The sequence below is a fragment of the Poeciliopsis prolifica genome, unplaced genomic scaffold (genome assembly GCF_027474105.1).
Source record: "Poeciliopsis prolifica strain line A6 unplaced genomic scaffold, Auburn_PproV2 SCAFFOLD018, whole genome shotgun sequence".
NCBI lineage: Eukaryota > Metazoa > Chordata > Actinopteri > Cyprinodontiformes > Poeciliidae > Poeciliopsis > Poeciliopsis prolifica.
The window spans coordinates 10,001,456-10,029,427 of NW_026562393.1; the positions used below are offsets into that span (position 1 = coordinate 10,001,456).

A 27,972-nucleotide genomic window follows, 5' to 3' on the forward strand; every position below is an offset into this window, starting at 1 on the left:
TCAAACGATTTTAGTTTTAAAATCCAGTTAATGTTTGTAATTAATGATCATGTGGGCGGAACTCACGTCACCACGTGACCATTTTCCAGCCAATCAGACGCGGGCAGAGACGTGTAATCGGTGGCCAGATTATGGTTCGACTGGAGGTTAGAGCCGCTAACAGAAACTGGCTCCGGTATAAGGCGAACAGACGGGAAAAGCTGCGTTAGTTGTGGCTGGGGCTCCAATCCTTCACGTCAGGGAGGTGTAACGTTTATTATCAAGGTAAATGTTGTTCCTCAGCTACTTTGCTTTCGCCATATTGTTTTTTTTTGTCCTGGTAGTCTATGCTAGCTAGCCTGTCAGCACTTCGGGTTGTATGAATCAGGATGCTGAGAAGTTTGAAACACAGAACTGCAGCCACTGACATTAACATAGACACACTACGTGGACATGCTTGTTGGGTTTTTTGCTAACATGTTTAGATAAGTATGCATTAATTCGCTTACAATTGTGAGGAAAGCCAACCTTAGCTAAAAGTCTCCCTCAAGCAGCAGCTAGCTGTTTTTGTTCTTTCTTTTTATACATGTCTTAGCTAACAAGGGAGGAAGGCTAATGTAGTCATTGAGCTCGTCTGGCTTCCCTCTGAGTCAGTGGAGTGGGTGTGGTAGTGTGGACAGGAGCTTCATTCATAAGCCTTCACTATGTGTGGTGCAGCTGGAGGAGAAGAAGAACTGAAGCATATACTGACCGCGTTTCTCTTCTTCTATGGTTTCTGTGATGCTGCTGCCTCCAGTTTCACCTCTCTACACATGAAGCTCATGTACAGTGGTTGAAATTTAACGGCCTGGTGGCTTCAGACAATAGATTGGAGACGAGTATTCAGAAAACCGGGTCATCTGTCTCTGAAAGTTTGACTGCATTGTGATTAAAGACTTATTGGGAATCTTTTCTTGGTGTTTTAAAAAAGAAGCTGAAAAGAAGTAGCCATAAAATGTTATCAGTGACACAGAAGCTGAGTGTATTCAAGAAGCAATAAAAACTAATATGATATACTTTAAACCTAGCCCTCCCAGTCATCAAATTAGTTTCTGTCATTAAGTCTGAGCTGTAAACTTGGAGAGCAGCGCTGCCTCAAAGCAATTTGTGCCACTATTTGTACAAGCCCAGGTGACCAAACAGGTAAGGCTGGATACTGTTACTGGAACAGCAAAGCTAATCAGTCCCAAGTGCTGTTTTCAAAATAATGGTAATTTCTTTTCCCTTTAGGAGGTTTATGTGAGATTATATGTGATGTTCAGTGATATAGGTTTTTCTTCCTACCTCCACTTTATACAACTAAGTAAAAATATTTAATACTTAAGTGATTGCATTTGAGTATTGTTGTTCTTGCTTAGAATAAAAATGCTGTTTGCACAGAAATCAAAATCTGCACTTCTGTGTTCATGTGGGAAATTTGCAATGCTTTAGGCTGTGTAAAACGGTTGGATTGAATGATTATATAAAATGTTCTTGTAAAATCAGTATCGCACTTGCATGTACTTTGTTTACTTATTCTAACATTTTTATCTCATTTACTCAAATTGAAAACCTCTTAAAGTATGTGTCAGTATTTTAGTCAGTTCATTTTGTCTGTAGCAGCTCCTGCTGTAAAACATTCAAAGGTGATTTAGCTTGACAATTGGAGCCCACCTGCTGCCTTGAAAATGCAGTTTAAGTCAACAGAAAATTTAAAAGTTTTAACTCATAAATGTTGATTTAAGAAGAGACAAGTTGTCAAAACATTGTTTTTTAGGTTCATTAATCTTGAATTGTGAGTTTTAACATAATGCTGCAATTCAAACCAAATAATTATTCCACAGTATGCTAGAAAAAATGTTCTCACCTCATTAAAGAGCACATATTTATCTATTATTTTCACTCACAAGATCAAGTTATCTAAAAATAAATAAATAACATAAAGCACTTTAGAACAAATTACAAGGAGATGAACAAAAATCTGATGATTTTATCACGTGATGTGTTAACTTACTTTATCTTGACTATAATTTCTGTCAACTCATAATTGTGTAACTTGAGGCTGATAATTTAAGTAATAATTCTTAAAACCAATAATCCAGTGAAGCTCCAGTGTTGGGTGTGTTATTGCAGCGTTCTTCTTGACTGTGAGATGACCCGTCCACGTTTGGTTTTTGTAACTGGATTCCTCGCTGTTTTTGCAGGTGCAGCAGTTCAGTTCAGCAGTGCATTCGAAGGACCTTTAATTTCCCCCTTACTTTATTTGACTTTTCTAAAAACACTGTTTGCACAGAAATCAAAATCTGCACTTCTGTGTTCATGTGGGAAATTTGCAATGCTTTAGGAAACATGTTAGAATAGTGCTGAAAGTGTTTTGTTTTATTTTCCTAATTAGTCAATGATTTATTTTTACTTTTGTTTTGTGTTTTTAAAAAAAAAAATTCTTCAAAGTACTCTGGTCATAAAACATATCTTGCCTTTCAAGCAGTTTATTATCTTTGCATATTTATAATTTTCTTCACTTAATGCATGTATTGGCCTCTCCTTTTTTCATTTTAGTCTCTGATTCAGCAGGTTTTTAGATAGTTTTATAAATATCCTAACCTAACAGTTTTATTCTTCTTCTTCCCCTGAAGTTTCTGTGCTCTCCACTGGTACGATGTCTGCGAAAGCCATATCAGAGCAGACGGGGAAGAAGTTCTTGTACAACAACACTGCGTTAGCTGCCGTACAGAACCGTTTCCGCTACATTAATGTAACCCCTGCCACCGACCTGAACCTACTTGCACAGGAGCACCCATGGCTGCTGACGGAAGTAAGTCAACTTGTTCAGGAAGCTCCTGTTTCTTTTTGTCGTTTTGTTTCAGCCGGCGAGTGAAATCACAAGGCTCCCGGAGTCTCATGTTCCTTATTTGCAAGACATCGAGTCAGTTCATGTCTGAAAGCCTTTTATTCTGCTTGTGTGAAACAGTTGGAGGCTTGTTTTCAATTCATGATGGAGCCAATAGTGTTTATGCCCGTTTTCCTTGACGTTTGGTTTCTTGTTCCTCCTGCAGCGGCTGGTGGTGAAGCCAGATCAGCTGATTAAACGGCGGGGGAAGCTGGGGCTGGTGGGCATCAACCTGGACCTCCAGGGAGTCAAGGAATGGCTTAAAGGTCACCTAATGAAGGAAATTACAGTGAGTCAACTGTTCTCTATTTGATTTAGGTAGATGGTGACAATTAAAGAAGCAGGAAATCTGCCAGTGAGAATTAATGGGTCAAATAAATTAAGAAAATTAAATTGGTTAAACCAAATTGAGCTGATTCCAACTTATATTAATAGTTGTTTTTAAGCCACTTGTTAAAATATGGAGATATGGAGTTAAGATTTTTAGTCTGTCTGTAGCATCTTATGCTAGTCATAAATATTGTAGCATCAGTGAAAGTAAACAAATATCCCATTATTATCCCAACTCTTAAGATTTCCAAAAAGTTACCAACATTTCCAAATGCAGCATTTGGTAAAAGGAGAGTTTTGGTGTCCTTTGATCAGCCTTGCTGTTATCTGCTGGAAGTATCGCTCTCTATTTCTCACAGCCACAACAAAGTATTATCTCTTCTCAAATATCCTCTCACACAGTAATGAGGCCTCCTGTGGTTACTTTAAACCACATGTGTCAAACCCAAGGTGCGTGTGCCAAATCTGGCCCGCTGTAGGTTTTTATGTGGCCCTTTAGAGTCCAAATTACGTCAGTAAGTCCCTTCAGTTTCTCACAAATCCTCAAAATTCACGCAATCAACATTTTTTCTCTGATTTTACTGTAAATTATTCTCAAAATTGTTAAATGTTGGGTTTAATTGTGTGCTGCCTTAGACTTACTTTGTCAATGTACAGTCCGTGATCGTTGGCAAGTGATTAAAAAGTCACTTGCCTACTTATTCATATTTGCCACATTGTACATTATGGCAAATATCAGAAAAAATCCTTATAAATATTTCTAACTTGGCATCACTAAATTTTTTTTTTATTACAAAAAGGCACAAAAACAATCACTAAATCCTGGTAGGACAACTATTTAACAACTAAATTGGGTTTCATCAGTACATTCAGGCACAACCGGCCCTTTAAGAGCATTCAGATTTTTTATGTGGCTCAAAATGAAACTGAGTTTGACTCCGCTGCCTTAAACTTTGCCCTTCCAGTCACCAAATTAGTTTGTGTCAGTGAGTTTGAGCTGTAAATCTGAAGAGCACCACTGCCTGAAAGCAATTTGTGCCATTATTCATAGGAACCCGGGTGACCAAGCAGGTAAGGCTGGATAATTATAAAACTGGAATGCCAATTTCACCAAGATTGAAGAGCCACATGTCACTATTTCCTTCTGACCCCCATCTTGCACCTCAAAGCAAAGTGTTTTGTACCCACATACTTGCATATTTGCTTATCAGTTTTGTTTTTCTTGGTTAGGATAAATAGTCATAAAATTGCTCAACAGGGGTGATGTCACACCATGTGAGAGAGGAGTCTCAAGAGCAAAGGAGGAACCCCAAAATTATTTCACTTTTAACAAAACAAAGTAGCAAATTATCATTTTACCACCACCTATTTACAATTGAAGCAGCGAGGTCTGTCACAATAATCAAAAGATCAATGAATCTCACAATAAATTAAAACAAATTCAATCATTTTCATTGTCATAATTTATTGTTTCTCTTTTTTTCTGCCAAAAACTGGATGATAAAAGTCTTCAGTTTGCTGTTTGGGTCTTGTGTGGGGGAAAAAAAACTATTACCAAGCACTGCCAGGTGAAATCACTCATTCAGGTTTAGTCATCTCTTATGCACCATACAGGAGAGCTTGTTGGACAATTAGTAATGAAGCAGGTCTGGGTGAAAAGCTCTGCCTGGCAGAGACAACACGTTGGTTTTATACCAAGGTCAAGAATCCAAAACATAGGAGATACAGTGTGATTCCCTTGCAGCTGCAGCAAAACGACTCCCAGCCTTGTGTGTGCAGCGCAAACAGCTTCTTTTGAGTTCACAAGCATTTGATACAACATGATCAGCAGATGTTAACTTGTAGTAATTTTCCACCACAGTCTCAACAAACACTTTTTTTTTTAGGATATTTTGTTTAGAAAGACTTCAAAATAATAAAAAAAATTTTGTCGTTTTTATTTATTTTCAATATTTAAAATGTCTTCCAGTTTAAATTTGTTGGAATTTAAAGTTTACTGATCTTTGAGGATATATTATTGCATTATTATTTTGGTATTACCATTTCTCAAAACAACAATATTATCGTTTAGTACAATAACTGCTTTAACAATTTATCACCCAGCAGAATTTATCTTGACAGTCATAGGAGTTATGACTCACACTGTTATGAACAAATAATCTATAATAAATACAAAAGCATCACAGACAAGCATCAATCTACAGCCCTAATAAAAACATTTAGAACCCATTAATAAACTTAAGTTTTTAAGAATTAATTCTGACTAGTTTACAGTAATCTTGTGGTTAATCAGATTAAAAATTGTAATCGTTTCACAGCCCTAATAAAAATATGACCTTTGTATCACCTGAAAGTGTCTCATTTTCATCAGATCGTTGTTATCTGCGAATATAATACAGTGTAAAAGTCCAACACAAATTAAAATGGTAAATGATGTAACCCCAGTAGTAAGCTGCAAGTGCCACGTTGTGTTTAACGCGGTACGAATAGTGCTCCGTTAGCATACGATGGCATGCAGTCCAATCTGTGGGCTTATGTGTCGAGCTGCTCAGTCTGGAGGTGAGCTATTCTAGTCCACCGGAGAGTCACACATACCAAACCGGCTTTCACCGAGCTACAAACGAATGCAGGATTCTCACTTCACCACAGAGAGCTGGTTGTATGTTAACTTCCTGCTCAATTAGCCTCCTTTACAGCTGCGCTGAACTCACCAGAGTGTTTGTCTTCGACAGGTTGGAAGGGCAAAAGGCGTCCTGAAGAACTTCCTGATTGAGCCATTTGTTCCACACACACAGGTAAGGAATGCTGGGTACTCCAGACGCCGAGTCCTATTCAGGCTACACCCGAACAACAGTGAATGCTGCTTGTACCTGATATATAGGTCAGGTCAGAGGTCATGCTAGTTTCCTATGTTGCCTGTCATTTTGACTGTCGGTGTCAAAAATAGTCCGTTTTCTGTTTTTATCTCTTAGTTTTTAAATGTTAACATAGGATATATATATTTTATTTTTTAACAAGTTGTTTCAGACAATCCAGATCCCATCACACATTAATCAAGGAGATGAACAGATCTAACTTTTTGTTTGGGCTTCTTAACCAGATGTGCTCCAAGAACAAGCAGAGTTGAAAGCTGATGTTCATATTGACTTTCTCTATCACATCCTGTCAAACACAGTGTGACGCGGCTGTTTGCTCACGTGTTTAACTCGTTCAGGATGAGGAGTTTTACGTTTGCATCTACGCCACGCGAGAGGGCGACCACGTACTTTTCCACCACGAAGGCGGAGTGGAGGTGGGCGACGTGGACGCCAAGGCCCTGAGGCTGACCGTCGCCGTAGATGACAAACTGAGCGACGCCCAAGTCAAAGAGCAGCTCCTCACACACGTTCCCGATGACAAGAAAGAGTACGGACAAGTATTTGTGTCAATATTTATTCTTTATCTTCTGGGGAGTAAATATGGAATGCCAGTCATGCCGAAATTTGTGTTTTGCTGGGTTTTAGACCAATGTGGAAGGAGTTCGCAGATTATTTTGATACGGTTCACAGCTGAAAATAAATTTGACGCCTCACCCATTTCCTTCCCGTCTTCCTTTATAATCTTTTGTTTTTGAGACTTTAAAAAGAGAAGCTGTTCCACATGTAAATATTCTTGTGTAGGGAAAGAAAAAAGATTTTTTTTAAAATACTCAAATGTCAAGATAACCTTCACATCCTGTAAAGAGTTTTCCAGCCTTCATTGCAGCTCTTCTTTCCTGTTAGATTTGCTCTTTATTTCTTATAAACAGGAGATGCATGGTCAATGGTGTTCTCATTAAGATTCACTTTCTACCAAAACCTTTCACTGATATCCTTTTCTTTTTATCATTTTTTTCTCTTAAAGTGTCCTGGCCAGTTTTATTGTGGGGCTCTTCAACCTGTATGAGGACCTCTACTTCACCTACCTTGAGATCAACCCTCTTGGTAAACATTTTTATCTTATTTAGATGGAGTAAATCAAACGTTTTTGTGACAATTGGTGGCTAGAATGTTTAAAATATATATATATATATAACTTCACTTCCCTGACCAGTTGTCACAAAGGACGGAGTGCATGTCCTTGACATGGCAGCCAAAATTGACGCTACAGCAGATTTCATCTGCAAGGCGAAGTGGGGTGACGTGGAGTTTCCTCCTCCGTTCGGCAGAGAAGCATACCCAGAGGTGAGCGCAGCTATCCTCCTCAGGTTTCTACCTTTGCTTCACTTTCAACGTTTTAACTATTGATGACTACTCAGGTGTCGGGTGCTTATTGGTTTATTTATCTTCTCAGGAGACTTACTTATTTTAAAGACACTAGTAAGATTTAGGATGCATTCACACCAGCCCAGTCTAGTTCGCTTTAATCAGACTCATAATTTAGGGGTGCATCAATTTATCGGCTGGCTGATTTATTGGTGCCAGTTTCCTTAATTTTGGAAGATCAGTGATCAGCTGATTTTTACATTGGAAGCTGATCTTATCCACTGATGTTATCTAGCTTGGCAAAGGTCTAAGAATTCAACCATTGTCCTCTTTTGCTCTTCAGTAAGGAAGGTTTGACTGACAGATGTGAATGTGAGCGACAGCTCTGAAAATGTAACAAATGTTGCAATTTTAAACCCCAATCAAACCAAATTACTGGAGTATCAAGTGTAAAAACGCTTGAAATGGTGTTTGTCAGTAAATGTCTCTGTCTTATATATATACATTTTCATAATTTCAGGAAGCCTACGTCGCAGATCTGGATGCAAAGAGTGGAGCCAGTCTGAAGTTGACCCTGTTGAACCCGCAAGGCAGGATCTGGACCATGGTGGCCGGAGGAGGTGCCTCAGTGGTCTACAGGTAGCTCAGTCACTCTAAACTTTCTGGGCTTCTTTATTTTTCTGGTAAAACTGGGTTTTAATTTTTTTCACTCAGTTTTACACATTTCACATTTTGTCCTTCTTTTTGGCTTGAAATTTGAAAGCATCTCAGGCTTGTATAATATTTGTTTACAAATCCTGTTTTTATCATCTGTTGATCAGTAACTGAATGTTTTCTTTGTCTTTAGCGATACAATATGCGACTTGGGTGGCGTGGGTGAGCTGGCCAATTATGGCGAGTACTCCGGAGCGCCCAGTGAACAGCAGACCTACGACTATGCAAAAACCATCCTGTCTCTGATGACTCGAGAGAAACATCCTGACGGTAAATACAGATTAAATTTTAGCTGGTTTTCTAAATAAAGTAAAATATAAAATAAAGGCTAGAGTTCAAATGGCTTTAGGGAAATTGACCTGCTTTTGATAAACCAGATATTTATTATTGATAAGTGGGGGAAAACTTTATTTTTTAATAATAATTTTTCTGAGACGTCAGTCAATATTCAGAAAGTGGATGTTGCTTTGCTCTCTGCATTTTAGGTGTCAGATTTTATTTTAAAAAATATCTGATTTTTAATTTATTTTTCTCCCCACAGGGAAAGTGCTGATCATAGGAGGAAGTATTGCAAACTTCACCAACGTTGCAGCTACATTTAAGGTAAAACATGTTAGTTATATCAATCACTTAGATCCCAGGATCTAAAATCACAGGATCTTTTGTCACTTTTAATTTTTAACAGAGAAAACCTGCAGTATTATCTCTTAAGAAATATAATATTTGCCAAATTAGAGAAGTTAAATCAGTAATGAATTGCATGATAAATGGAAAAGAGTTCAATAATTGCGCTTCTGTTTTTTGAAGGGAAATTTTGTTTTGAAACTAAATTTAATTTATAGTTCCATTTGTTTGGTTTTTATTATTTGGATATTTAAAATATCTTCCAGTTTTGGTGTTTGGTAGTGTTTGTAAAATTAAAGACGTTGCTCTTTGAGAGGCCAAATGTTGCACTACTTGAGAATATTCCAAAACTATAATTATTGTGACAGTTTATGGCCTGAAGGCCTAAAGAAATGTGGATTTTTAAAAATATTTTTCAGCAGCATCAAACAAAAGTTTGCAAAAGTAAACAGGACCTCTTGAGCTTGTTCAGTGTTTCATTAGAAGTGTTGATGTGTTTTGCATTTGATTTTTAACTCTTTGATGAAAATTATGTGCTGCTTTCTGTGGTACATCAAACAAAATTTTAATTTATATTGAAGTCTGAGTTTATGGTTCCTGAAGAGGTTTAATCCATAAAACTGTCTTTATAGATTGAACTGCTTTCACATTTGGACACATTTTAGTGCTGAGCTGCTCTTTTCCTCCTGCAGGGCATCGTCAGGGCCATTAAAGATTACCAAGGTCCTCTAAAGGAGCACGAGGTCAGCATATTTGTGCGGCGTGGCGGGCCCAACTACCAGGAAGGCCTGAGGGTGATGGGGGAAGTAGGTGAGTGAAATCATTTAACGATGCATTCATCCTCAAAGATGGAAACCAGCAATCAGGTGTGTAGTGATGGACTCTGACCTGAACCTTCACAGTCACATAAAGATGGTTACAAAGTTGGCCATCTATCACCTGAAGAACATTTCCACGGATTAAAAGAACTCATGTCCCAGCGAGATCTAGAGAAACTCATCCATGTGTTTATCTTTAGTCGCACCGATTACTGATAATCTGAAAATGTATTGTTTGTTTTTAAAGGGAAGACCACAGGTATTCCTATCCATGTGTTTGGAACTGAGACTCACATGACGGCCATCGTCGGCATGGCTCTGGGTCACCGGCCGATCCCCAACCTGCCTCCAGTCGCCGTCCACACCGCCAACTTTCTCCTCAACGCTAACAACAGCCCCATGGTATGTTCACTTCACCGCCATAGCTTTCTAGAGTAGGAACTATTGGTCAGTTATCACCGTATTTTTCGGACTATAAGCCGCACCCACAAAGTTAAAAACAAAACAAAACAAAAAACCTGGAAACGTACATGTATAAGCCGCACCGAGCTATAAGCCGCTGGTATCTCCGCCGCTCGGTTTTCCACAAGCTAAGGGCTGCGACCTAAATCTGCTATTAAGGACTCAGCCCTGCGTCTCCAGCACCCAACCATGATTCATTCACAAGCTTACATGCAGCGTAAACACAGATCGATCCATCAGCTTTAATTTAAGCCATATTGGTATTCTATGAAACATCGTAGTTCATAGAATAAAAGCAATGTTCACTTTACTCAAATATATATACATGAAGGGTAAAATCAGAGAACCGACAGAGACCTGGACATCATCATCATTCCCAACATTCAGCTGATATTTTCATAAATTCATGTTTTCCTCCTGCTTTTTTGTTTTATGTTTCGCTTTGACTCTGATCATTCAGATTGCCCTTCAAGGTCATTACAGTTCAATGGTTTGCAGTAAAAGAAACTTCCAGAATGATTTCATTTCTTTCATAAACTACACACTTTGCTTTGAAAGTCATTAATTGAATGATTGTTGCTTTTCAGCCCTCTAAAAAATGAAAGCAGCACCAAATGGAGTCTCTGTTTCACTGTGAGGTTATGCAGTTTTGACACTTTTTAAAACATTTTCTATTTTTTGACCTTACAAAATAAGCATTCGGCATAAAATCCCATACAGTACAGAAATAACGTAAATCGGGACATGTATACAGTCCAAGATTCTTGCACCAGTTTATCTCTAACTTATTTATTATATTTAACCATATTTATGTACTAATGCGCTTTACCAGTGAGCTGTTCTTGAGAGCTGAAGAAAAGGTTATCAAAAATCTACTTGCTGATATTTACAGGATTTTCTGAATTCAGTCATGCAAGTTTAATCTTTGACATTTATCATCCTTGAAACCAGTTTTGCAGTTTTACTTTGTCCAAGCAAGATCAGACTTGTTAAATATTAAGTAATCTTTCTTTTATATGAGATTACACCATGAGGAAACTGTACACAGCAAACCTTTTATTTGTTTATTGTGCAAACTGTTTAAAGCATCATTTACGCAGATTTAAAATGAAGCACTCGGTACAACCAGAGTATAACTGGCTGAACTTTTCTTCAGAACCTCTTGTTGCGCTGCTGTGTTTGGTCGGTTCTAGTTCCATTAAATCGTTTCTCCTTGCCGTCTCTCAGACTCCGGCTTCATCAAGAACGGCTTCGTTCTCTGAACCCAAAACTACAAATGACGTCACCCCGCCCAAAAAGTCGAAAGCAGGCTTTCCACCAGGTATTTATGACTGAACCAGTCCCACGTATCAATCACTTATAATTAGTTGCCTGTAATTTATCTCGCTTTTTTTTTCTCCATTTATTGTTTTTTACCTTTGCTCCTTTCTCTGCAAACTATTTTTGTATTTTTACTCTTTTTTTCTTGGTTTTGCTGCTTCAACTGTCCTCATTTATGCTTGTTTCTCTAAGAATCTCTTCATTCTTTACTGTGGCCTCTGAAGAATGTGGCCACAGATGGTTGGAAAGGTAAGCGAGAGGTGTGCCATGCTCTCACTGTGATCGGCTGCTTTTTTTTTAGGCTTCACATTTGCACAGTGGTAAAATCACTTTATTTTAAGATTAAGATTTAGAAAAGTTTTAGACAGGTTTGATTCCAGCTAATCAGAGGTTGTTTGGACTCGAGTCATTAAAATTGAGACTTGATGTTGACTTTCACACCAGTGACTTGACTTGAAGCTGTTTACTTGAAAAGATTTGATATTTTACTCAAGTCAGAAGTTCAAAACACATATTATTCATAAAGTGGCCCCGTTAATTCATTTCACTCATTCCGTATCAACAGGCGCAGACCGTTTTTTCCACACTCAGTATGTTTGAGTGCGTAGCTGCAGAACACACAATAAAGTTAACAGGATTTAAAAATAACAGGGGGACAAAACAGATTAAAAAAATGCTCAAAGCAGAAATGCTACTGTGAGTAATTTATTTTGGTTTTATCAGTCATGAAATATCAAACTAAAAATGGAGTGAAACCTGCAAAACCTGTAAGACCAGGATCTCGGATGGAGATACAACTTCCAACTGTTCGGTGTACTTTCCTTGACTATGAGACAACTGACTGGCTAACGTCGTGTTAGCAACTCTGGGTTACGTTGGTGATGCCGCTTATCTTTCACTTGTTTCCTATGTTTAGTCATGCCGTATAAATCCGGTGATTCAAACGTTTCCACATTAATGTGCAGCGTGTTGCTCAGGAAGCCGCTGATAGTGAACATAGCTCCGGATCAGAAAGCAGGTTCTGGACCTGAACTCGGGGAAGAGAGTTTCTCCAGGTCCAGTTCCATCACAGGATGGATGGTGTATTCATAAGGGACACTACGGTTTCTTGTACCCCTTCGTTAGTTTTGTTGCCCCCTCCTCTGGCAGCAGCACTCGACAGAGACATTTCCCATATTCTCAAATCCAAACTTTCACAGGTATTGGTGCATTTAAAGACATCTATGAAATTATATTGACAATAAATTGTTTGCTGTGGTTAGTGCATTAAGCCCATTGGCTTTTCAGTTATAACTCTTCAAATGGCAGCATGTTAGTTGTTGGACCAAAACCCGTCGTATAATTTTGCTAGAAAAACTAATCAAAATCCAGTAATTCTGCTATCCTTCAGAAATTACTGTAAAAGTAAAAAATTGTAAGGATCCTGAATGTAACGCTGTGAGGTAGTTGAGTGTTTCTAGATGATAATGCAGCACGTTATTTTGTGTCTGTCAATGATTCTGGCATGTTTGATTCACTCAACATGTTTTTATCGAGACTGAGTTGTGAAATCGGTTGAAGATTTAACCCCACTTCGACTGACCTATTTATTTTACCATCACATTCAAATTCAAAACCACTGGGCTTTACTGCAATGAGTGCATTGCATGTTTGATTTTTAAGAGAACACATGCTCTATTATTTACATTTAGCATAATTGGAACATAAAAAAAAAAACGACTCTAAAGGACTTGAAATTTCAAGATCCCGACTTGAGACTTAACTCGGACTTGAGGACAAAGACTTGAGACTTGCAAAACAATGACTTGGTTCCACCATTGCAGCTAATAAGTCTTATTTTTTAATTGCAAATCTTTTAGATGTTGCTCCTTGCAGCAGCAGAGAGGCATGCCCTGTAGCAGCTGAGCTTTGCACACTCTTTCCTCTGCTGTGCTTTTAAAGGGTGTGTTTGTAGACAGGAAGCAGGTCCCACTGCATTTTAGGAGTGTTAATGAGCACAGTAAAGCCAGACTAAATTATTTTTGTTTTTCTTCCTTTGTTTTTATTGTCATAATTTCTGTTCCTGTGGCGTTGCAGAAGCTCAAGCTTCTTCGGTCTGCAGTGGAGGTAGGGATGGATGTGAGAAACCTCCAGTCTCCCATTCCTTTTGTACATTTGCCCCCTTGCTTTCTGTTTATTCTTAAACTGACCTTAGTTTTTTTTTTTACATTCAAGTTAAACCTAATACACTCCTCCACAGATTAAAGTTCGATGACTGAATTTTTAATGCTTGAAAGCTATAAAAGGAAGTCGACCGAATTAGAATAGTGCAAAAAACAGGATGCAGTTTCTTTTAAAGAAGCAGTATGTAACTTTTACAATGTATATAGAAATCTGTATATATTTTTTTTTACATATTTGTTGATACTGTCACTATGTTGACAGTTTAATCTGTGAAAAAATTGAGCTCCTCTGTCTGCTCAAGGTGCTAACCAATGTTCCCTCTAATTGTTCATGTGTCTGGGCATACACACAAGCTTCCTGAGCACACTGAGGACCACTGTGAGCATCATCAGTGTACACGGCGTGGCCACGCACAAGTATCATAAATCTGGGATCATAGAAAGTTGCATGGCTTATTAAAAAAATCAAATTACATCAGCAATTTTCATTCGTTTGCTTTTAATTTAAGTGATTTGCTCAATTAAAATAAAAAAAAGAAAAGAAAACATTGCTGTTCATGAGATGCATGCTATAAGTAAGAGTCCTGCTTCAGCCAGAGTGAGAAATGAGACATTACCCCTTTCAGACATAAATGTTTGTTCATATTAAAACATTCACATTTTGCACTATGAAATGTTTTCTGTAGCTTGTGATGCAGTATAAATTCTTGTAAAATATTTAATTACAGTTTTTTTGACGTCTACCCTTCTCACTTCTTCTCACTTCTCCAGTGGTTGTTCACTTAGCCCAGGTCTACTTGCTTTATGTACTTGAATTCAGCATATTGACTGTTAATGGCCTCCATAATCTGTGGGTGGAGGAGAATGGCCTCATACTTCTTTGCCAGTGTACAAATGTCTGCTTATCCATAGTCAAAAGTCTGAACTCAACATTTCAATATCAAATGCAGAACATTCCTTTCATTTGATTTGATTCCATTTGATCTTAGAAGAAGTGCATTTGTTTTTTTTTTACTTTGGCTTGGTGAGTGGATGTCCCATGTAGACATGATAAGGTGATGGCTTTCACGTTTCTTAACTCTACCGCACTATTCTCACCTGCACGGCCATATGACCAAGGCACGTAACTCACGTACACACAGCGTGCGCTGATTGGCTGCGTAGCGAAAGTGAACCGTATCGTATCATTGGCTGGATTCCTGTCACTCACTGAGTTCGATCGCAAAGTAGTACGGAAAAATTTTTTTATTGGTCCATAGTCAAAACTGATGTCTGAGCTCAATGTCCACTTTACGTTGGACTTTATTTTTTGCGCTACATAGATTTTCTTGTGCGCTGAGAATATGTGAGCAGTGCGCGATTGCGCAGGTGCGCAGCTTAGAGGGAACATTGGTGTTAACTTGCAACAACCAACCGATAAGACCCCAGGAGGCGGGTCTTAACGCTGTCAATCAGGCAACCTTTTTTTGTTTGCTTTTTTTGTTTTAAAACATACTGCAGCTTTAAGGCAAGCTTCATCTGAAAACATCCCCAACTAGTCAGGCATTATGAAAAATCTATAAACGGTTTCATCTGTCTGGCTTCTTAAAGATCAGATGTACAGAAGTTAAAGAATTTGGAGACTATTTTTATTTTATTGCTGCATGTTGTATGCGTTCAATCGTGGACATTTTAATGCTAATTGTGGAGCCTTTTAAGATGCACTAAAAGAGACATGATTCATATAAAAAAGGAAAACAAAAACTTTAGTGCTAAAGTTTAAATTTAATGTGAACATTGTCATAATTATGCATACAATTATAATACACTCTTACTTATTTTAGGGCAAAAGCTCCTCTGCAGGTTTTACTTTAAACACACATTAATGGTAATTTTTTGTTAATTAAAAATAAAATTTTCTGAAATTGTGTGTTTGAAGAGGACATAAACAAGTTAAATGGATTTTACTTTCTATAAGGCAACAAATTCAAACTTTTGCACCAGTTTTTTAAATACTTTTTAGAATTTCACCCTGAAAAAAACAGATTGATAAACATATAATTAAAAACTAATTATTCATAACCTTCATCATAATGGTGAGAGCATCTGAGCCAACTGGATGTGTAGAGTCAGACTTTTTGAAATGGCGCAGTTGTATAATGAAGTTTATTGAACACCAATATGACATGAAGATTGAAAAGAAACACCTTGGATATATTTCAGAGTATTGAATATCTAAACTCTGACCCTCAGAGTTTAGATATTTGCATTTTTAAGGTTCTGTATGGTCAAGTCTTTTTAAACCTTTTTAATGAATGGTGGCAACATGAAACAGTGTTTTATTAGGTGGGCAAAGCATCATTTATGTCACTCAGCTTCTTCAAAACTGAAAATGAATGTGACAAGTTTTCTAATTATATCAATTTCCAGGAGGTACTTTGACAAAATACTCACTTTATATAAATTAAGACATAAGCCAGTGATTTGAACAAGCTCTGAAATGTTATGTAGGAGTAAAATGATCAATTTGCTTCTTAAAATGCTACCATTCTATGTTAAATTATTTGCCCAGGGAGCTTTAAGGTACTAAAGGCATCTGAGAGGAGATGAAGCTGATTCTGCCAGAACAAATGAAATGTAACCTTCAGAACCGTCTGGTTCTCTGCTAACTCAGCTCCAGCCCTCCAGGGGGTCCGGTTGCTGACGGAGCAAATTCACTTGCAATGATGTTCTGCCGAGAAGAGATAGAAATGTTTCAGGGTAGAAATGTAATCCAACAATATTTCTCATTTATGATTGTGAAGTCTCTAATGAATCCCATTGAAGGCGTGACTATGGCCGTGTTCACAATGCAGCCGGAAGTGACCCAATTCCATTTTTTTTCTCTTTTTTTTTGCCATAATGTGACCTGTATCTGATCTTTTCATGGCCATCTGAATCGGACCTCAGCTGAACGTTGAGCTGAGGTCAGATGAATTTGTTCAGGTTGAATTCATCCGACCTGAACGTCATTAACACTCAACAAGCGTAACAATTTAACGTCCTCAATCATTCAAGCAGGAAGAAAAACAACCATGGAGGACGATAATGAGGATTAAGTTTTTAATATTCTGGCTCTGGTCGGAAAACGACTTTGAAATTGGAAGCTATGCTCCACCGTTAGCATCCATGTTTACTTCTGCAAACACTGAGCACTGCTTCTTCTTTATGGAGGTTGGCAAAACATTGAGCACGCTCTCTATGTGTGAGGTTGTTGAACCCTCTACAGCGCTTTTCAGATTGTTTGCAATATAAACAATCACGGCAAAAAAAATCTGATTTGACAAAAAAAAACAGCAATTGGGTCACTTTAGGCTGCAGTGTGAACGTAGCCGTGTTTTCTTGTATTTGCTACATAAAGGATTGAGTTAATGTCTGGCAGTTGATACAAATTGCCTTTTTTTAAGGTGGCTTTGGGTGTGAAATTGCTTTTGAAGTGGTTTGCTGTGTTGGTGCGGTGTTTTTCTCCACCTCCTCCATGTTTGTCCTCAGACTGAGATCCCTTGTGTTCTGCTTGACGTTCCCATCGCTGCAGTTTTCCCAACTTACCTCGACTCCCATCCTTTTATAACTGGCTTTGCTTCTTTTTAAAATAACAGTTTGAATGTTTTATTTTTTTTTCTACCAGCCAAAGCAACCACGCTGTTCAGCAGTCACACCAAGGCCATCGTCTGGGGCATGCAGACGCGCGCCGTGCAGGGCATGCTGGATTTTGACTATGTGTGCTCCCGAGACCAACCCTCTGTGGCTGCCATTGTTTATCCTTTCACGTAGGTTTCTCGGCATGCTCTAGTTTATAATAAAACAAGTAACTGTTTAACAAGAACTGTAGACTTGTTTTCAGTAAATGATTCCTTCATATTGGTGAAAAAGTGCCAGTTTCATTGGCAGAAAAATTAACTTGAAAAATCACTTTTTTCATTAATATTAATGAATTATTTACTTTAAACGAGCTCCCATGTCTTCCTAAAAAGTTACTTGCAAGTTAGTTTTATCTTATTTAAGACTAGAAACTGGACAAAAATTTTTGGTAAGATTTTTGCAGTGAGGTGGAAAACGTTGCAATCTGACACAGCAAACTCAGAATAAACGTCACAGTTGAAAAAAAATTTCAACTTGAAGATGTAATTTATTTCATCAGTACATATCTCCTTTTTTCTTTTTTTTTTAAATCATGTCCTGGTTTTGCGTTTTGGGCATATCATTTTCATGCCAGAACAGATTTGCTCTACAGAAGGGATATCTTAAGATGGTATCCTAATTGTGTGATTAACTTTATTATATCAACTCAAATCAGCAAAGTATGATAATAACCAACAGCATTAACTTTTAATTTGAAATGCTTAGCACAGTTGGTCTACAAAGAGCTACCTTCTGATTTCTGGAAAAGTTTAATGAAGTGGAAACTCTTGTTTCTGTGTTGTATTTCTCAGTGGAGATCACAAACAGAAGTTCTATTGGGGCCACAAAGAGATTCTGGTACCTGTCTACAAGAACATGGCCGACGCCATGAAAAAGCACCCCGAAGTGGACGTCATGATCAGCTTCGCTTCCCTGCGTTCAGCCTATGACAGCACGCTAGAGGCCATGCAGTACCCACAGGTATAGTGAGAAACAGAGTAACCGAATATTCAGACAAATGTGCCTCAATCTAACGTTTGTTTGGGATGTTTTCAGGTTCACACCATCGCCATCATAGCTGAGGGCATCCCAGAAGCTCAGACCAGGAAGTTGATAAAGATCGCAGACGAGAAAGGCGTTACCATCATCGGTCCTGCCACGGTAGAGAGCTTCAAACATGCCAGTTAAAAACCAAACAGGATCTAAAACTGCGTAAAATAATTTTTAGTCCTTAGATAATAGAAGATTTTCTAACCTAGGTTCTCCAAAATTGTCCCAAAAGGTCTAAAATTTAAGCTATTGAAAGCGTGATTGAGTTGCTATGTTGCATTGTGAACCCCAGGTTGGTGGGATCAAGCCAGGTTGCTTTAAGATCGGCAACACAGGCGGCATGTTGGACAACATCCTGGCATCCAAACTGTACCGCCCTGGGAGTGTGGCATACGTGTCTCGCTCTGGAGGCATGTCCAACGAGCTGAACAACATCATCTCCCGCAGTACAGATGGCGTTTATGAAGGAGTAGCCATCGGAGGAGACAGGTACAAGAACCTCTTTTAAATTATCCTTGAATAGGTTAAGTTAGATCTACACTGTGAAAAACACAAAAATTTTGGTCTAGTTTCTAGTGAAAGTATCTTAGCACACTTAAAGTAAGACAAACTAACTTAAAAATTAGTTATTGTTAACTAACTTAAAGAGGTAGGTTTTAAGTAGAAAGTAAGTGAATTAATAATTTCTTAATGTTGATTTAAAAAAATTCTATTGGTAGATAAATTAACTTATAATATTAGGGAAAATGTCTTATAAGTTAAATAATCTATCAATGGAACAATAACTTTTTTCATCAAGATTAAGGAATTGTTTACTTGCAACAAGCCTCCAAAAGCTGCTCAAAAGTTACCTGTAAGTTCAGTTTGGATTATTTCAAGTTTGCTGAGATATTTGCAGTAGAAACGAGACCAAAAATACTTGGGAAGATTTTGAGTTTTTGCAATCTAAAAAAAAAGTGTCCATTGTAGAACTCTTTGTTACGTATTGCTAGGTGAGGAGCAGTGGTTACTAACCTCCTGACCCAAAATGGAAGCATAAAAATGTGAATTTTTAATAGTGGGTGAAAACTTGAGGTGGAACTAAATATTTTTTTGCTGTCCAGATATCCAGGTACCACGTTCATGGACCATGTCCTGCGTTACCAGGACACTCCAGGGATTAAGATGATCGTAGTACTGGGAGAGGTGGGAGTCACTCTGGTAATTCCTCGTCTTCTTGATTGTTTGTGGCAGCCTCTCATTTCCATAATCTTCCTCCGTTTCTTAGATTGGAGGCACAGATGAGTACAAAATCTGCCAGGGCATCAAAGACAAAGTAATCACTAAACCCGTCGTGTGCTGGTGTATCGGAACTTGCGCCACCATGTTTGCTTCAGAGGTTAGTTTTAACCATATTGGAAATTAAAGCGGCTTTGGAGTGAAAACTGGGCTCACCAGGTGATGCCGCCACCTGCAGGTTCAGTTCGGCCATGCAGGAGCTTGTGCCCACCAGGCGTCAGAGACGGCAGTGGCCAAGAACCAGGCTCTGAGGGACGCCGGAGCGTACGTACCGAAGAGCTTCGACGAGCTGGGCGATGTGATCAAGTAAGGAATGAATCGTTTCAACTGTGATTTGTTTTGAGGGACTTTTACTAACTGTGTGCAATGGAATAGGAGCGTTTATGACGATCTGGTGGCCCAGGGCACAATCGTTCCTGCACAGGAAGTTCCTCCTCCAACTGTACCCATGGACTATTCCTGGGCTCGGGTGAGAAACCTTCATTACTTTGATAAAGCGTAAACTCAAGAGGGATGTAAGGAGATCTTTTAGCACATAATTTAATCTTTGTCACATTTTAATATGTGACCTATTTGCTGTGACTTCATTTTGAGGAGAAAATCCACAACAGGAAAATTTGTCAGAGCCAAAGATCAACAAATGTTTCACATTCTCTCCATCATATGTTTTTCTTTTTTTAAACATATACTTAATAATTGTGAAAACTAATGAGAAATTTTTTTTTGAGATGGTGGCTACATTGTTTATATTTCCAAATATTTTTTAGCCTAATAAGAGAAATGGATCTAAATAAAAATGATTGGTAATTTTAGTACGAATCTGTTGAAGTTAAGTGCCATTATGCCAAGAAAAAACTGCAAAATAGCTAAAACATGCATTTGTTATGGTTTTAGATATAATTTTTTAAATCTACAGTTTATAATTTTTAGCCTAAGTTTTAATAGTTGTTATAAATCTTAGATAAATAAGCATCAGTGTAGATTTTATACTGGTGGTTTACCCGTGCAAAGTGTTGGAATGATGCGTTTCTTTTATTCTTTCTTTTAAACCAGGAGTTGGGCCTGATCCGTAAGCCTGCCTCCTTCATGACGAGCATCTGTGACGAGCGAGGCCAGGAGCTCATCTACGCCGGCATGGCCATCACCGAGGTGTTTAAGGAGGAGATGGGCATCGGAGGAGTTCTGGGTCTGCTCTGGTTCCAGCGCAGGTTGGTGTCATAAAAGCTGACCTTTGTCTTTCCTCGTTTGTTCCCAGAACAGAGTTCCTAAAGTCTGGCAGTTGATCCAGGGAGGGGTTTTTCAGGAAAACTAAATAAATATTCTAGACTTGATCCTGTGCTGATTGAATATTAATATTAAATGAACAGCTCAGGTTCTAATTCCAGCTTTTCCTGCCTTCTTTGTTTGCCCCGGTCGTTTTTATGTGTCCCAGTTTAGCTCTGCCCACTCAACAGCCATCATGGCCTCACCTGCCTGTTTACCTGAGTTTACACAATTTGCCCTTCCCATTCATCTTTGGCTTAGCTGGTTTGCCTAATCTGGTATGCAGCCATGTTTACTCCATCCACCAGTTGGTCTTTTGATTTTGTGAATTTATCTTAAAAATGGGTCAAACAATAGGCTGGGAACTGAGCAGGTAATTAATCACATGAGTTGGGATGAGCTCGATCACATGAGTTGGGATGAGCTCGATAATTTCTGATTCATCATAATCCATTTTATTGATGGTTTCAGTTGTAAGTGGTTTTATTTATTGGTTTGGGTTTTTTAAATTATTGACCAGTTCCAGTGTTGAGTTGATCTGAGCAACTTAAAGTTTTATCATGATATTTTGTGGTGGTATTGTGATAAAAGTGACAACAGGAATTATTTACTTTGTTGTTTAAGTAACTCTGTGACTGTGTGTCACAGCAATTGTAGCCCCACAACAACAAATGCTGCCCATTTGAAATGCAGTTTTTAGGACGCCAGTCATAAAGAAGTGTGATTTGTATTACTAAACTTTACGGTACACTGTTTTTTGATGTATTGACACTTAAACAAATGGTGGAGAAAAGGGTAAAACTGGGGTGTTTTAAACATAATTAATTTAACTTTTTGTGACAATAAATGATCTTGTTCTTATCACCTTTAGAAAATGTCCACAACAAGAAATCTGTAAATTTTAAACAAATATTTTATTATTTTTATTTTTATTTTGTTGTTGTTGTTTTGATTTTAGATAAAAATAAAACCATCTAAAACTGCGTTATTATCTTCCCTTTTGTTGGAAACAAAGATACAACCAACACTATTAAGCCTTAAATAAATCCAAAAATTAAAATTGTCAGAGAAAAAAATCAACAAATGTTTCATATTGTCTCTCCAGCTTAGGTTTTCGCAGACACTATATTTCTAGTGAAAAATAATCTGAATAAATTGTTTAAGAGATGGTGGCTACATTCTCTTATATTGGATGTTTATATTTGCAAATAGTTTTCAGCCTATTAAAAACCATCTAAACAAAGTTCTTATAAGTTTAAACGGTACAATAAATGCCCAACCCTAGTTTTAAGTGTTCTGTACAAAATTACATTTAGTATTTGGGAGTGTAATTTATGCCGTTATCAATATATTATTTGTATTGTCGTTTATTGCAGAAACTACTGGGACAATTTATCATCCTACAAATTTATCATGTTAGATTTAGTGAGAATTGATTTGGAAAGAGTTGAACATTTAAAACTGTTTGTTTTTTGTATTCAGGCTTCCGCGCTACGCCTGTCAGTTCATCGAGATGTGCCTGATGGTGACGGCGGATCACGGACCCGCCGTTTCCGGCGCTCACAACACGATCGTCTGCGCTCGCGCTGGCAAAGACCTCATCTCCAGCCTCACGTCTGGGCTGCTCACCATCGTCAGTAAACTGCTCAAACATCTGGCATAATCCAACAATTACTGAAACATTTAAACTTAAAATGTCAAAAATGTCTTGGCATGCCCTGTGTTTATCACACTGGGTTACAAAAATCTTGTTTTTGTAAGTTGTCTGTTTATTTTTTCAACTGAATTAAGATTTTGCACAGCTGAATCCAAAAATTACATAAATTGTTCTGTCAGATTTTTATTCTAATTTGATTTAGAGAAATCTGATCTTTTGTGACATTATCGGTTCGTTTCCGTTAATATTTCTCATCCAAAAAAGGTCTTAGGAGAAAAGAAATTGTTTTCTAGCAGAGTGTAATTAACCCTTTATCACCTAAGCTTAAAATCTTTGCCTGGATATTTTGGCTTGTTTTAATTGTGCGCAGTTCTTTAAATGTCCTATGAGTAAATGTATATTGCTAATTTATCGACGACAACTGGAACTTTCAGTATCTAGCAGCTATTTTTACAATCTATTAAAAGAGAGTCCCTCAGATTAATTTCATTCCCTACTACAGCGGGGAGTGAAATTACCGTAATAACCCGAAATTGGTTGGAAAGCGCAACATCTCCCCCTTCAGAAACTGTTGGAATTTTGTATATAGCGCAACATGTGGCGGGATTGCGGTACTGCAAATTTGGCTGGATCATCGGCGACACGCTCAGAAGGGTTAATTAAATGTCACAAACTTAGATTTCTGTAATAGATACTGATAAGAGTAATTACATGTAAGCTGAATATTACGTCTTCGTTGTGCAAAATTAAGGGCGTGAACGTCCGTTTCTTCTAACGCCTCGTATGCTCGTCATCCGCAGGGAAATCTCTCTGGAGACCAACCGCAATCAGCCAACATGACGGCATCCCAAATTAACATGTAGCTCATTTCAGAAAGTTGACCTGATTGGAAAAAAACAATGTGATTTTTGGATCCAGTGCATCAAAAACAGTTGAAAAACCCCAGACAGCGCTTTGGCTGTTGACCAGTTTCATTTCCATTTTGTGTTTTGCTTGTAAGTGCATCATTTCTGAAATTTTCTGCTAAAACAAAAGCTATTTCTGTGATCAGGGGGATCGTTTCGGAGGCGCGTTGGACGCAGCAGCGAAGCAGTTCAGCAAGGCATTCGACAGCGGCATGCTGCCCATGGAGTTCGTCAACAAGATGAAGAAAGACGGGAAGCTGATCATGGGCATCGGCCACAGGGTCAAATCAGTAAGCACTAACTGTTTCCAACGATGTTTTATTGTTGTGGGCTCTTGATTATGACTGTTAACTACGTCTGTCACTATAATCAATAAAGCAATTAATTGCATGATGAATTAAAACAAGCTCAATTTGAATTTGCCTGATTTATCTGTTATCTTTTTTCTCTCTCTCTACCAAAAACTGGGTGATAAGTCTTCAGTTTGTTTTCAGTCTAATTTAACCTTTTTTGAAGGACATTTGTTTTTACAAACACTTCAAAATTAATTTTGTTTTTTTTTTTTGTTTTTTTTTTTTTTTTACTTTGGATATTTAACGTCTTCCAGCTCCAGGTGTTAAATGCTTATTAGAATTTAAAGTTTACTAATCTTTGAGAATGTTTTTGCCATTATCAGGTAAAGTCTGGCGGGTTGCCAGGCTTTACTTGTGCCCCCACCAGGCTAAGTGTTTTATTTTTTTTTAATTCTTAAAAAAAAAAAATGCATTTTTTTAAGACTACATAGTTGGTGTTCAGCAATTACTCTCCCAATCGTTCAATAACAAGTAATATTTAGAAATTTCCTGTCAACTTTAAACGTTTTTTCTCTCAAAAGTTAGATGAAATAAATTATGAATGACTGCTGTGGCATCCACCTGCTGGATGGGGGGAAACCTTGCTTTATATCACTTAAAAATATTCTGAAGACAACAATATTATTGTTTATCTCAATTACTTCTGGAACAGTTTGTTGTCCAGCCGCATTTATCGTGACAGGCCTGCCGTCAACGGTAATTTTGATGAATCGAAGCGACTGTTTGAAACAGAAAACTGAATGCAGCTCATTCTGTTTTCAGATCAACAATCCGGACATGCGAGTCCAGATACTGAAGGACTTTGTGAAGCAGCACTTCCCGTCGACCCAGCTGCTAGACTACGCACTAGAGGTGGAGAAGATCACTACTTCCAAGGTACTTCAGCAAGACTGGAAAAATAAACGTCTCATTTGGTTTAATTGACATTTTGATGCTGGAATTTATTGAAGGAGAATAACTTAATTGCTAACCTGTTTTATCTAAAATCAAGAAAAAGTCGTCCTAAATTGACTTAAAATGTTCAATTTAGTATTGATTAAGTTTATATCAGATTTCTACTGATGTGCAAGTTTTATCGCTTTTATTCTTTTAGAACCAATAAAAAGTGTGGTAAATAAAAGACTAATTACAAAAAAATCAAGACTTTTATTGCTTTTCTTTTCTTTTAGAAACCCAACTTGATCCTGAATGTCGACGGTTTCATTGGTGTTTCCTTCGTGGACCTGCTCAGAACCTGTGGAGGCTTCACACGGTAAGACGACACGATCCTGATGGAACCAGAAATCCAACTCCAGTCCTCAAGAGAACGCGTCCTTCAGTTTTTAACAGCATTTCTGCTCAAATGGAAATGCAAATCGAAGGTCACAAAATTCTGCAGAGGTTCTGCAGATGAACAATGTTTCAAGCCAGAGAGCTGAAACATGCATGATGCCGACCGTTCAGGAGTGACTGTGGACGTCACTGCAATAAACAAGTGGAACAGAGTAACTTATTTATGTGACAGGATGTGTAGCTAAAGGTTTCCAATCTGAATACATGCTCATCTGCAGTTTCTTTTTCTAGAAAATCTCATTTAATCATTTATCATTTCACTTTTTTTTTTATTACTTGCATGGCTACAAATCATTTTCATAAATCATTGTTTTTATGTTATTTTGACAATAAATCAAAAAAATAACTTCCACATTCTGCACATTTTCATTTAACCACTTCAGCCTTTTTTGTATTACATTAAAAGATGGAACAAAACAAATGATTCACTTCCTTTTTAAATAAGGAAATGCACGTTTTAGTGCTTGCAATGCACCAACATGGTATTCCTTCAGTCAATGTTTATTAGAGAAGAAATATATTTTCAGCTAAAAAAATAGATACTTTTAACATTGTGGAAAAACTTTCTGCTTGACTTAAAAGCAATACAGTGGTTTTTTTTATTTTCATTTTTGTATCAACCAACTCATAATTGGACATCAAAAACTGCTTGACAAGTTGTTTTGTTTTTTCTTTTTAACAAAATTTAAACCAGATGAAGCTCAAACTGCCAGTTTTTGGTAGAACATATTTACAAAGGTTTTTTTTTTTATCTTGAATGCAAAATGTTTTGTTTTTTTGTTTTTGTTTTTTTTTTTTTGCCTTTTTATGTAGTTTTGGTTGTGTGTTCTTTCAGAAAATATGTCAATTACTAAATTAGTTTCCAATAACTGATTGTCACAAATAATTTGATTTCAGCCTTTATTCCTTACCATAAGCAGTATTCCAGAATTAAAATGTAGTTATAACCAAATAAATTTCCTACATTCTGTGCACAGAATTATTTATATAAATGTTTCTTCCAGGAGGTGTTGAAAAATTCAGATTTTTCACGCTTTCTGTAGCTCGTAGAATAGACTTTAAAATACTTTGTGCGCCTTTGCACCACAACATATTAAAGCTCTGCAACCTTCCAAACCTCTCTGGACTTCTGGTTCTGATTCTGCTCTGCATCCCCAGAACCAACACCAAACAAGAAGCAGCATTCAGCTTCTATGAACCACAAATCTGGAACAAACTTTTAGAAAACTGCAAAACAGCTGAAACATCGAGTTCCTTTAAATCTAGACTAAAAACCCACCTGCTTGGAGTCGCTTTTGAAACCTAATCGTATAACATTAATCAATAATCTGCTGGGTAATGATGGCAAAAGTTAATGTTTAAATTGTTGACTGTGTTCTATGACTTTTTGTCTTTATGATGTAAAGAAATGTGAAATATCTTGCTGCTGAAATGAGCTGCACACATAAAATTAGATTTTGGTTCCAGGGACGAAGCGGACGAATTTGTGGAAATCGGCGCTCTGAATGGGATCTTCGTTCTCGGCCGTAGTATGGGCTTCATTGGTGAGTCCCATTCAATAAAAACAAAGAAAACGCTGGCCAGGTTCAAACTATGCTCCTTATACTAAACCTTTTCTCTTCATTAGGGCATTACCTGGACCAGAAGAGGCTGAAGCAGGGTCTGTACCGCCACCCGTGGGACGACATCTCCTACGTGCTTCCTGAACACATGTCCATGTGAACATCTCATGTGAAGCGGCGTAGCGGTTTGGGAGAAACGTTAATGGTTTGGGAGCCGTTACGTTACGGTTAATGGCCGCCGCTGCTGGGGGGGGGGCATTAAGGTATGCACCAATTAAGAATCTGTTTAGACATTTTACTTTTACTTTTTAGGAAAAGGGGAGGTGGATATTTTTAGATTTAGTTTAAATCTAAAGACATTTAGATTTAAATATTGGGATATTTAACAAATTTAGACATGTAACTTATTCTTTTGGGGGTTTTTTGGGGGGAGGGTTGGCGGGGGAGACGGGGAAGGTCAAACCAATGGACTGTACAACAATGAAAATCAGAAGACTTTGAATTTAAGTAGAAAAGCAGGGAGATCTGTTTTTGGGGAGTTGATTTCAGAGATAGTATTTTCAACTGGCTGGAAAATCTGGATTGTTAAATTGCACGAACAGCAGCCAATGTTAAAATCTGTTCAAGCTCAGCAATACAGTAATGCTTTTTATACTACTTGTGCACATTAACCATCATTCACTGTAATTTGTTCTTTCTGCGTCAGGCTTTTTGTCTTTTTTGTCTTTTTTTTTTTAAACAAGTGCCGAATTGAGCTTTTTGGTTTTATTAAGCGTCACACCTTAGCAAATTTCTTTGGTTTTTCTTTTTTTCTTTATGTTCTCTGGATTTGTCACCACTATCTAAACCAAAGATACTTTTGGTGATATGTTTTTATTAAAACATCTGTTTATAAAAGTGAAGAATCATTTTAAAATAAGGGAACTGAACATTTTTGCAGCCCTGATCGGTCCATGGACAATTGGATGCTACTGTGAGTCAGACGGTAACACGTAGAACACAAAGTGCTTCATGAATGAGTCCTGCAGGAATGTTTGAGGCGAAGGAATATGGAAGCAGTTTGCCTTATTTGTGGACGACATGCAGCTGAAAAGTCCCGACCAACCTGTAACATTCTGTAACGCCTGCTGTGTTTGGTCTTTATTTTGCTGATTTTATTTAACTGTGAAAACTGCTTTGTTTTTGTAACATGCTGACACTTAATGGTACAATAATAAAGAAATTATTTTAAACTCTTCTTCTCTGGTGAGTTGTTTTATGTTCTGAATAAATGATAAATTAAAACTCAATTTTATGACATCACTAGTTTCTTTTTTTCCTCTTCAAAAACTGGAGGATAAAAATCTTGAGTCCTTTTTTTTGAAGGACAATTTTCTTTACAGACTTCAAATTT

The 27,972-nt window shown here is 37.6% G+C and overlaps 1 protein-coding gene across 3 annotated transcripts; it reads left to right on the forward strand.

Moving 5' to 3' along the window:
- The first annotated feature begins 117 nt into the window (after window positions 1-117).
- aclyb (ATP citrate lyase b) lies at window positions 118-27,816 on the forward strand. 3 transcript variants are annotated; one of them, XM_055042915.1, is made up of 30 exons: window positions 118-264; window positions 2,634-2,812; window positions 3,054-3,176; window positions 5,950-6,012; window positions 6,432-6,622; window positions 7,100-7,179; window positions 7,289-7,419; window positions 7,961-8,079; window positions 8,288-8,424; window positions 8,696-8,757; window positions 9,471-9,588; window positions 9,844-9,998; window positions 11,286-11,379; window positions 11,571-11,627; window positions 13,455-13,484; window positions 17,187-17,328; window positions 17,992-18,160; window positions 18,236-18,340; window positions 18,522-18,718; window positions 19,333-19,414; window positions 19,497-19,607; window positions 19,686-19,813; window positions 19,883-19,976; window positions 20,561-20,715; window positions 22,253-22,403; window positions 23,479-23,622; window positions 24,448-24,561; window positions 24,855-24,937; window positions 26,485-26,561; window positions 26,645-27,816. In XM_055042915.1, the coding sequence occupies exons 2-30, from the start codon at window positions 2,657-2,659 to the stop codon at window positions 26,737-26,739; spliced, it is 3,363 nt and encodes a 1,120-aa protein (XP_054898890.1). In that variant the 5' UTR covers window positions 118-264; window positions 2,634-2,656; the 3' UTR covers window positions 26,740-27,816. The 3 variants fall into 3 exon arrangements, with proteins under 3 accessions (XP_054898890.1, XP_054898891.1, XP_054898892.1); XM_055042916.1 differs by lacking the exon at window positions 11,571-11,627; XM_055042917.1 differs by lacking the exons at window positions 11,571-11,627; window positions 13,455-13,484.
- The last annotated feature ends 156 nt before the right edge of the window (window positions 27,817-27,972 follow it).